This window comes from Solanum verrucosum, unplaced genomic scaffold, assembly GCF_900185275.1.
Source record: "Solanum verrucosum unplaced genomic scaffold, falcon-dt-bn FXZP01000218.1, whole genome shotgun sequence".
NCBI classification, from domain to species: Eukaryota; Viridiplantae; Streptophyta; class Magnoliopsida; order Solanales; family Solanaceae; genus Solanum; species Solanum verrucosum.
In genome coordinates this window covers 1,950,858-1,962,810 of record NW_026020464.1, presented here as the reverse complement: position 1 = coordinate 1,962,810, position 11,953 = coordinate 1,950,858, and the positions used below count along the sequence as shown (strand labels likewise).

General features: G+C 28.8%; 1 protein-coding gene across 1 annotated transcript; it reads left to right on the top strand.

Moving 5' to 3' along the window:
* Positions 1-9,152: 9,152 nt before the first annotated feature.
* On the top strand, positions 9,153-11,415 carry LOC125808824 (GATA transcription factor 1). Its single transcript, XM_049488486.1, has 2 exons — positions 9,153-9,435; positions 10,548-11,415. The coding sequence occupies exons 1-2, from the start codon at positions 9,253-9,255 to the stop codon at positions 11,199-11,201; spliced, it is 837 nt and encodes a 278-aa protein (XP_049344443.1). The 5' UTR covers positions 9,153-9,252; the 3' UTR covers positions 11,202-11,415.
* The last annotated feature ends 538 nt before the right edge of the window (positions 11,416-11,953 follow it).

Sequence of the window (11,953 nt, the reverse complement as noted above, 5' to 3'; positions counted from 1 at the left end):
TTGTGGTGTGTAAGGGCAGGTTTTCTGGTGGAGGATTCCTTTTGTCTGAAAAAACATTGTTGTTTCAGCATTTACAAATTCCAAACCATTGTCTGTTCTGATTGTTTTAACAGTGGTTTTAAATTGGTTTTCTATTATGGTAATGAAGGCTTTTAAGGTTTGTAAGGCATTGCTTTTAGAGCTGATTAACTGAGTCCATGTGGACCTGCTACAATCATCTACAATGGTGATGAAATATTTGAAATGAATGTATGTGACTGTGTGATATGGTCCCCACAAATCAACATGAAGTAGTTCAAAAATATGTGAAGTGAATGTGGTTCTGGGTTGGAATGGTAATCTTTCTTGTCTTGCCATGGGACAAATGGAACACATAAAAGGTTGTTTAGAGGAGAATTTGACAGGAATACTGGAAATACCCTTCATTTTGACAAAAGGAACATGTCCCAATCTATTATGCCACATAATGTCCACATTGTTTCTATTACATGTATGAGAATTAAAACCACCAGAATGGGAAGGGACATCAGCTGAAGAATGTTTAACAGCTAAACAAGGTTCTCTTTTATTGACAGAACTAGTACATTGTTTATGGGAAGAAGAATTGACACTACAAACATTACAAGTACTAGATGAAAGTGAACTATATGTAGGAGAAATAGAAGATTTCTGTAGGCAATTTGGACATAGGAAGTAGAGACCATCATCAGCATTACCAAGCACCAGAGGCCTCTTCATTGAAGAGGCCTCCATGAAACATAAGGTTTTGTCAAAACTGATGGTACAATTTGAATGTGTAGTTAGGGTGTGAATGGAGATCAAATTATACTTGAAAGATGGCACAAACAAGACCTTTTGTAGACTAATCATAAGTCCTAATGTTACATTCCCAATCTGAGTCACTTTAACCTTATAGCCATTAGGTAGCGCAATCAACATTGGGTATGGCAGCAAGGTAATATTATGCAAGAGGGATCTATTAAAGGTCATGTGATGTGAAGCTCCAGAGTCTAAAATTAATAAGTCAGATCTATTTACGAAACATTTGCATGACAGTTTATCAAAAACAATAGAAGAAGTGCATACTGTGATACCTGCAAAATCAGATTGTCCACTTGTGGAATTTCACTATGTATGTTTATTGTTGTTGTGTAATGTAGAAATGGCATTTACTAGTAATTTTTTCAGTCAAGTATTTTAAAATGGTTATTATCATATAAAGTTTTATGTAATTTTCAAATTCTAAAATGTCATATAGTTCCCATAGTTTTTTCACATGTGAAATTTGAAAATTCATGATAGTGTTTATTTTTTAATTACGGGAGCTAAAAAGTGGCTATTTGTAAATTTTATCCATATTTGACTAGATATAAAGTTGAAGAAAAAATGAAATATGTCTATAACTTGTGGTTTTAAATATATGAATGCAATTTATAGTTACAAAAGCATACCACTAAGGAGAAAATAAAATTTTAAAAAAAATCGTTCTCTTTAAAACAGGTTGATAAAAATATATTGTAATATAGACTAAAATAAATTAGATGGAGTATAACTTTATTAAACTAATTAGAAACAAAAAAAAGAGAATAGAATAGAACAACATTGAATTTTTGGGGATTATTTTAAATTTTGAAGCTCGATCGAATGGTCATTTGATCGCTCGAGACCTTATTTTATGGGATTATAATGGGTATATTGTTATTGTTGTTGAATTGTTATTTGATCGCTTCAAACCTCAATCTGTAGGATTATACTGTGTATATTGTTATTGTTGTTGAATAGTCATTTGATCACCTCAGACCTCATTTTGTGGAATTATACAAAGTATATTGTTATTATTGTTGAATAGTCATTTAATCTCCTCATACCTCATTTTATAGGATTATACTAAATATATTATTGTTACTGTTGAATGGTCATTTTATCGCCTCAGGCCTCATTTTGTGAGATTATACTGGCTTTATTATTATTGTTGTTGAATGGTCATTTTATCGCTTCAAACATCATTTTGCGGAATTATACTAGATATATATTGTTATTATTGTTGGATGGTCATTTGATCAAGAATGTTTCATGTTGTTAATCAATGAAATTGACCAAGTAATTAATGACAGTATTAAATCCTAATACCAATTTAACAATTTCCATAAGCATGTTACATGCTCTATATACGTTTGATATATTATCAAAGATAGAATAAGTGAGAACAAGAAGAATCATGCACAATGCCTTAGATTATTATTTATCCGGATCGAAAAATAATAATTGTTATAGAGTTTCAAATTCCACATATAAAAACTCCGAAAATTGCTTATTATTATAAGTTGTAATGATTTACTTATTTATTCATACAAAGAATTATATACATACTATTATTAATTAGAGAATCAAAAACGATAAAAAAAAAAATGACAAAAATAAAATTACTCTCACAATTACATTCATTATATGAGAGACTAATATCATTAGACTATAAGCCTCGATGTTAAGAACCATAAGATAAATCTCAGCTTATATTAAAAGCTTATTTCAATGGAATAAACAAATAGGAATCAAAAGCTTATCAATATTAAGAAGTCATGATTCACGAGGATAAAAATTCCTAGGTTATTTAATTCTTTGTATATATATATATACTTTCCGTCAAATCAAGAATTTTATTGACAATTTGCATATATAGAATCATATTCTAATATGACATATATTCCCTTCACAACATTACTAATGGGTGCAGCCTTTTTTTTTAAAAAAATGTGTTGATTTATTAGTTCGATTACCAAAAATAAAAAGTCACATATGAATAGACAGGACATGTATAATACGGTATATGAAAGTTTTGATATCGTAATTTTGATATTCAATTTTTAAAATTATTATACTAATACTATAGCGATTTAATTCGGTATGGTTTGATATTTTGAAGTTTGATTTCAATATTTTGCGATATGGTAAATTTGTAATCATAGTTTGTTCGATTTCGACTAATATATACTCGTATAATAGCGTATTATAACTTCGACAATTAAAAAAAAATCTCAATTGTGTCATACGAACACATTACACATTGTAAAAACATATATTCAAAAATAAGTACAAACAACTACTTCTAATCAATTACATTTCAATCAAAATAGAGTAGTCAAAGTTTCAACTTCTAAATATTTTATACTAATACTAGGTTGCATATTTGTTAGTATATTAATAATAATAATAATAATAATATATATATATGGTATTCGATATTTCGATACGTTATTTCTAAATACCAAATACCATACCGAATATAACAAGAAATAAAATATATACCATATCAAATACCATAATATCAAAAAAAATTATATGATATGTTAATTCGGTATATACCATACATACACACCCCTACCAACAACGCCTTTGATATGATAGACAAACAACATATGAGCCATCTTTTTCTATTGATTGATTCGCGAAATCACCTCTTGAAAAAAATAGAAGCTCTTGGGTCTAAACAGGAATGCCATTAATAACTTGATTTTTGATCCTTTGAATCAACTCGATAAATTTAGTTGACCATGCATAGTAAGCTCGCTTGCTTGACCTCATTTGAACATGGATTTATGTAGAATATCACAATTGACATATCTAAAATTGCTACAATAAAGTAGAATGATCTCTCATTCGGATATAAGTTTAAGTATTCTTTTCAGTTGTCTCAACTAGAAAAAGTATCGTATCAATTAGGAATTAATATTATTACTATTTGTTTTCTGAGTGATACATGATAGAGAATATAAAACTAAGGGATATGAATGAAAATTGAACGTTACAAATTTAAAATGTATAAGTAATTAGAAGCACTAATTATACTCTTTGTCAACAAAGCAAAAAGAGGAATCTGGACTTTGTTGTTCTTGTAGCTTTACTTTACTAGGGGAAATTTTTTTAATTGTTTTCAATCAAATAATTGTTGAGGCTTATATGATTGCTTTATCTCAACTTAGAAGGGACAATAATGTACTTCCAAGAATTATATAAATATTAGTTCATTTAGATATGTGATGAACCAAATTCGTGGCACGTATCATTTTGACTCAATAAATATTATGAATTTATTTCTCGAGTTATATCATAATCTAACACAAAAGCACACGTATCATGTGAATTTTTGTATGACATATAAATTTATCACTTTCCTCTTTCAATCTAATAAATTTTTTAATCTAAAATATCACGTGCGATTATACATCAAAAACTTGTTAATCAAAAAGAAATTTAGCATTTTACTTATCGCGATAATCGATAAATCAAATCGAACCATCGGATGAATAGCACTTTACTTGCCGGCTAACTTAACACTATTTTTTATTTTATAACTATAACAAACTAAAAGTTAAATGTCTAATTATTAATACATAAATTCGATTGACTTTTGTAAACAAGAAAAAATAAAAATTAAGATCCTAATATATATAACCCTTGACTAATCAATAATTGAGTTGAGGGTCACTAAGCACTAGTGATTTTCTTCAAGTACTTGTTTTTAGTTAAATATTAAATTATGAATACAATTATTTTTTAAAATATCTCATCTGATATTCAATATTTATATTATAATCTAATTAAATTTAAATGTCATATCAAAAAATCTACATTAAAAGTGACCCATAACAAATGTGATTCCATACCTTCAATTATTGAATAATAAATAAATATTTTATTATTTTTCATTCGATGTCCGATACGCACGACATAGAATAACGAATAAAGTTATGCAAGGCACATAACATTTCTCTTTTTCTAAAGGACACACGTGAGTGTCACATGCAAAATGGGAGAGTAGTTGGAGGCATCAAAACTACTCACGGAGGTTCAAAAAACGTGGTGGGTCCCACGTGAACATGCAAGTGGACCCTACATGGTATTTTTTTGAAAATTAATTATTAAGGGACAAATTAGAAGGTACAATAACAACGTACCGTTGGTATATTCTTACAAGTGAGGTCTCGAAAATTGAGAGAGTAATGTGTACGTAGTCTTACTCATATTTTGTGAAGTTAAAAGGTTATCAGTATATTTTTACAAATAATGTCTCGAAAGTTGAGAGAGTGATATGTATGTAGTTTTCCTAATATTTTATGAAGTTGAAAGGTTATGTTTGATTAGCTCAACTCGAGCCTAACAAAATCAATAAGAAAAAGGAGATATATAATAGTAATAACTTAGAATATAATAATCAGAAAAAAAACATATACTAATAGTAAATTCAAAGAATATAAACTTGTAAAGTATTTAAACTATTTAACCATATGGGTGTATATAATTTTTATTCTTTTAAAGTATGGAACTGTTTTATACATTATTATTAATCATATAAGTAATTAGTTTATGCATTATAGTTTTGTTATAAACTACCCTTTTGAGTTTTGACCGTGAATAGTTCTCACTTTGTTCCGAAATATATTTCTACAAAATTGTTTGAACATAATATTCTTATAAAATCACTCTAAAATATCAAAAATAAAATAAAATAACATCAATCAGTATTCATATCCAATCACAATTTCAAATTTCAGATAACCATTTTCAACTTATAAATAAATATATTTTTTTTCAAATTTCACAATTCTTATATCTAAACTATTGCTAGATTTTCTCCAATTAAATTTCAAACCTTTGACTCACTAATTTCAAAATATTTTTCAAAAATAATAATAATAATTTTTTTAAAAAAATCTCAAATCATTACAATTTAATGGATAATAAAAAAATCACAAGATTATCGCCGCCACGTGCGGTGTCTTAAAGTCAAAAGATTTTTTTTCCATAAATTAAAATAAAAACAAAAAATACGTGTCGGTTTATGATTGGCTGTCTGACGTGTGATTTGGAGCCTATGGGAACAAGGACACATCGGTTCAATCGCCCGACCCGTTACGTAAGCGGCCCGCATTCTAGTAAAAGACAAAAATACCCTTGTGATCAAATTTATTGGCAATTATATCCTAACAAGTAACGAGACAGGTATTGTTCATGTTCATGCAAACGTTCAGTGTACTTTCACTTGTCATGTAGCAGTCATTTGGACTATTCAATATTGCCTTTTCATTATTATAATCGGGCATCTAAACACATAATAAAATATCGATAACGAACACGTTTGATTTAAAATTTAGAGGTATATTTCACTCATATTATAAGATCGGGGTGTGAACGTGGAGCCAGTATTAGAAGTTTGGGGTTCTAAATTTTCTTCCTTTTCCTTACCATTGAGCTATTAATTAGTTTTTTCAGGGGTTCACAAGTTATTACTTAATTTTCTGATACAAATATAGGGTCTACGGAAAAGAAACTGGATTCGTTCGAACCTATGAACCCCCACCTAGCTCCTCCCTTGTCGGGGTGTATTTACATTTAGTTAGTCAAATTAAAAAGTATTTTTTAAGACTATCAATAGTTCGAGAATGAAACTAATAATTCAGTGTCAGAATGTTTTCAATATTTTTGTCATCTCTTCTTTTAAGTTTTAGCTAACATGCATTAGCCTCAAGAGTATTTTTAAATCTTTCAATAGTTTGAAGATGAAACTAATAATTCGTTGTTGTCGGAATGTTTGCAATATTTCAGTCATCTCTTCTTTTAAGTTTTAGCTAACATGCATTAGCCTCAATAAGCCGTAAAATATGAGGTTCATTTCAATTGAGTATGAAACTATCTAATTCTTTGTTGAATTTGGATGAATGATCAAGTTTTTTAGCAATAAAATTTGCATATTTATTTAAAAACAACAAAAGAAGTATAATAAGTAATGATTATTAACAATTTATTAAATAAAATCTTTGAACTTTAAATAATTTGTGTCACATAAAATGGATCAGGAAGTATAAGATTTTGACTACAAAATAATTTATAAATACTAATTATTTTACTAAAACAAGTGTTAAATTAGTCAAGTAATTATATAAATTAGAGTAACTTAATTGTATAACTAAATAAAACATTTATTTCTTGGTAAATGAATTCGAAAGGATGGAATTTTATTTTATTTTCCTTAATATGAAAGTAGTTGATGTCTTTTTCACATTCTAAACACCTTCTCAAATTATTTATTTATTTTTATCAACATTTATGTATGAATAATAAAAATATGAGAACAGTTACAATTTGCAAAAAAGATTTCATTCCTTAAATGTAATATATAATATTCAAGTTTTGAATTTGAAAGGATCATAATGAACATAAATTTTCCAATAGTAGTACATAGTATATCCAATAATCAATATGCAATTTCCATCTATACTTGAATTGAAGAGGTAGAAAATAATTTTTTCGTCTTCATAAAAATAAGAATAAAAGTGCATACTCTTGCATTAAAATAACATAAAGTCAATATTTTTTTTGATGTATATCTCTGCTATAATAAATGTGCATATCGCGACAAGTTGAGATAATTTTACATTTATTCAAATTAAATAATCTTTTGCGTGGAAATAACGCAAAGTTAATATTTTATCATATATAAATATATAATAAATGTGCATATCTCGACAAATAAAAATATTCAAAATTTGAAATAAAAATAGATTTACTTCAATATAAAATATTCAAACTTGACAAAAATAGATTTACTTCAATATTCAAAAGTCAAAATAATAGTAACTGCAAAAATATAGATTTTCAGTTATCAAATAATTCCAAGATCACATAAATATTGTTTTCCATTTTTATTTTCTCCATGTTAATTTTATTAAAATGGAAAATACAATTTAATTTAATCATAATTACAAAAGAATAAAGGAAAACAGTTTTAATTTTCTTCATGAAATTATAACAAGGAAAACTTAAAAATAATAATTAAAAAGCAATGCTTGAAACTGGTAATTAATGCAAAATACATATCTTGTATACATATATTTATCAATTATTATTAAATATTACATGCTATGATTTTAATTGTTAATTAATTTAATCTAAATATCATGTGAAAAAATAATAATTTTGGAAATATAGAGTAGGTAAATAAAAGGAAAATAATTTAGTAGAAAATAAGGAAAATACTATAAACTTTGACCAATATTTAATATATATTTTTTCATAGTATTAATATAAAAAAGATTATAAATATAGATTTTGAATATCTAAATTATACAAAATTAATTAATTAATTTAATTTAAATATCATTTGAAAAAATAATAATTTCCCATTGGAAATATAGAATAGGGAAATAAAAGGAAAATAATTTAGTAGAAAATAAGGAAAATACTATAAACTTTGACCAATATTTAATATATATTTTTTCATAGTATTAATATGAAAAAGATTACGAATATTGATTTTGAATATCTAAATTATACAAAATTAATTAATTGATTTAATTTAAATCTCATGCGAAAAAATAATTTCCCATTGGAAATATAGAGTAGGGAAATAAAAGGAAAATAATTTAGTAGAATATAAGGAAAATACTATAAACTTTGACCAATATTTAATATATATATATATTTTCATAGTATTAATATAAAAAAGATTACGAATATAGATTTTGAATATCTAAATTATACAAATTAATTAATTAATTTAGTCTAAATATCATGTGAAAATAATAATTTCCCATTGGAAATATAGAGTAGGGAAATAAAAGGAAAATACTATAAACTTTGACCAATATTTAATATATATATATTTTCATAGTATTAATATGAAAAAGATTACAAATATTAATTTTGAATATCTAAATTATATAAAAAATAATAATTAATAATCCAAATACCATGTGAAAAAATAATAATTTCCCATTGGAAATATAGAGTAGGGAAATAAAAGGAAAATATTTATCACAATATTTTCATATTTTCCTTTTAAAGTCAAACATTATAAACTTTGACCAATATTTTAAGATATATATTTTCACAATATTAAATGTAAAAAAGATTACAAATATCTAAATTATACAAATATTTAATTTTATAATATTTCTATTTAACTAAGTAATAATTTTTGAATTTTTTTTAGAGTTAAAATATAATTATCAAAAACAACTTTATTCTCAGGACTCAAATTATTATTTTTATTAGAGAACGTTTTACCTCCTATAATAATAACACTCCTTAAAAAGAGAACCAATCTTTTCCCCACCCACCCCCACCCACTCACTATTTATTTATTTTTTTCCTTTTAATTTTTTTTCTTCTCTCTAAACAAAATCAAACCAAACCCTTATTCCATTTTTCCTCTTTTAATTTCTCCCTTTTGCTCTCTCTGTGTGTGAAAAAAAAATGAAAATGGAGGATTTGGACCCAACTGCATGTTTCATGGTGGATGATGACCTTCTCAACTTCTCTTTGGAAGATGAAACTGTTGAAGAAGATGATGAAAAATCAACTATTACTAGCAAAGACCCACTTTCTTATTCTTCTTCGTCTTCAACAAACCCTCTTGTTAGTCTTCTTCCCCACCCTGTAAGTCACTCAAATTTCACTGGTTGTTAAGTTTTTTTGTTCGATTTTACCCTTTTTGAGACTACCCAGAAGTTTTTTTGGCCGGAAATGTTGTCACCGGTGTTTTCCGGTGAGTTGAACAAAACTTCTGGGGGTTTGGAGGGTATTTTTGTAAATGATGGTGTAAAAGGTGGGCAGTTTTGAAACGGTTGTTGGGGGAAGACTTAGAAAGTTGATTGACAGGGTGAAAGTTGTGAGGTGTTTAGAGGGAATTTAATTTTTTTGGACTATTTTGCCCTTGAAACCCTAAGGCTACAGAATCATGGATGAATGACATGTGGGGGACTGGTGATTAAGAAAAAAAAGTTTTTTTTTTTGGAATTTAATTAAATTTAATTTATTAATAAAATTTGGGATTTTTTTGTTGAAAGAAATGAAATGTGGGGTTATTTTGGGAATTTTGGAATGTCTACAACATGACTTTATTGGTTGTCACTATGTTTGAGCTGTACAAATAAATGTGCCATATCAGTTTCAACTTGCATTTCATAATGTACAAAGACATTTTTGCCCCTAACATCAATGTTTATTTACTCTCCAATATGTCGAATTTGTGAATTGTACTAGTTGGAAATATTGACTTTTTGTTTCCTCAATTTATGCTTTTGTTGAGTGTGTCTATCGGAAATGACTTATCCACCTCACACAAGCCGTGGCGGAGCCACACAACACCCCTTTTGTCGGAAAATTAAAGTGTGTAGCTAGTTAAGTTTTATTTTTTTTATACGTATTGATACCTTGACTTCTAGGCGATTTTACTTTTTCATATTTTGACATCTCTTAGTGGAAATTCTGGCTCTACCGTTGCACACAAGATAGGTGTAAGGTCTACGTACACTCCACCCTCTCCAGACCCCACTTGTGGTATCTCGCGGTGTATGTTGTTGTTCTTGTACTTAATTAGATTCCTTCCTAGATATTTTTCACCCTTTGATATAATCTAAATAATACAGTTAATTGATATTTCTTATAAGAAAACTTGTAAATTGAACAATTAAAAAGAGAAGAGTTAGAGGTTGTTTGAAATAAGTGGAGTGGCTTAGTTGAGATTAGTAACATATTGCATTTTGCAGGAATGTGTAGAAGAAGAATTGGAATGGCTGTCAAACAAAGATGCATTTCCAGCGATAGAGTTTGGCATTCTTTCCGAGAACCCGGGTATGGTATTTGATCACCATAGCCCGGTTTCGGTGCTGGAGAATAGTAGCAGCACTAGTCACAGCAGTGGCAATGGTGTTGTTAATGGAAATGCTTATACGAGCTGCTGTGTCAACTTAAAAGTTCCGGTTAATTACCCTGTTCGTGCACGGAGCAAGAGAAGACGTAGAAGACGGAGAGGTGGGTTTGCTGACATGCCAAGCGAGCATTGTCTGCCGGTGACACAACCAAGTTTCAAGAACGTTAAGCAGCGTGAGCCATTGCTTTCGTTACCAATGAATTCAGCTAAGAGTGCTGCTAGCATTGGGAGGAGGTGCCAACACTGTGGAGCTGATAAGACCCCACAATGGCGGGCAGGCCCTCTGGGGCCGAAAACACTGTGTAATGCTTGTGGGGTGCGCTATAAGTCAGGCAGGCTGTTGCCAGAGTATCGCCCGGCTAATAGCCCTTCTTTCTCGGCTGCTGCGCATTCCAACTCCCACCGGAAGGTTTTGGAGATGAGAAAGCATAAGATTGGAGTGGGAGGAATGTTGATTCATGAAGCTTGTGGATATAGAGTAGAACAGTAGTGAGTCATCTGCAGCGTCTTTTCGGATATTTTTCTTCATTTACTATAGTTAGCATAGACTATAGGTTTTTGTTGTAATGGTCTTGATGGTCAGTGATTTGCTTTGGTTTTCCATCAAAATCCACTAGGAATTTTGAACTTAGTTTGTTTTATTATATGCTTTTAAGATAGAAATCCAGAAAGAAGAGCTCCTAACAAAGATTTGGTTGTTTTTTAATCCTTCCTACTTACCTTTGTCATTTGCATGGATTGGAAATGATACATTTTTGAATCTTGAGAATGATGTTTGTGGCAGTTGCTGGAAATGTACTTGCTAAGCAGTTTTAACAGTTGCAGAAGGTGGTGTTCGCTCGAGATGGAAGTTTTGAAGGTTACAGTGTTCTAATTGTTTGAGGGGGGTTTGATCATCTTACTTTGGTTTTACCCCTTTATGTAATGAAGCATTCTGCAATGTATTGTCTACTTGTTTGAATAAAAGAAAGAAGATGGAACTTATACACACAATTCTCTTCTCATGGTTGAATGGTGATTATATTCTGAGTAGTCTTCATGTTTGATTGTTGAAGCTGAAGACTTGTTTGCTGGATGGATCTGAAACTCGAATCTGAGCGCTGCTTTGTTTTCTATGTTGTGTTACATCAACTTGTTCGACGAAAAAAGCAGTGAGTTTAACATAATGACCTTATGTTGACTATAACTTGCTGGTTTTTCTTGTTCCAAGTAAGTTTTTTTTTTGGCTTGATACTAGTGCTG

Bases quoted from the DNA above. Each gene is read 5' to 3' on its own strand.
- LOC125808824 (XM_049488486.1), top strand. From the start codon at position 9,253: ATGAAAATGGAGGATTTGGACCCAACTGCATGTTTCATGGTGGATGAT. The intron at 9,436-10,547 runs GTAAGTCACTCA...TGCATTTTGCAG, and splicing joins TTAGTCTTCTTCCCCACCCT to GAATGTGTAGAAGAAGAATT.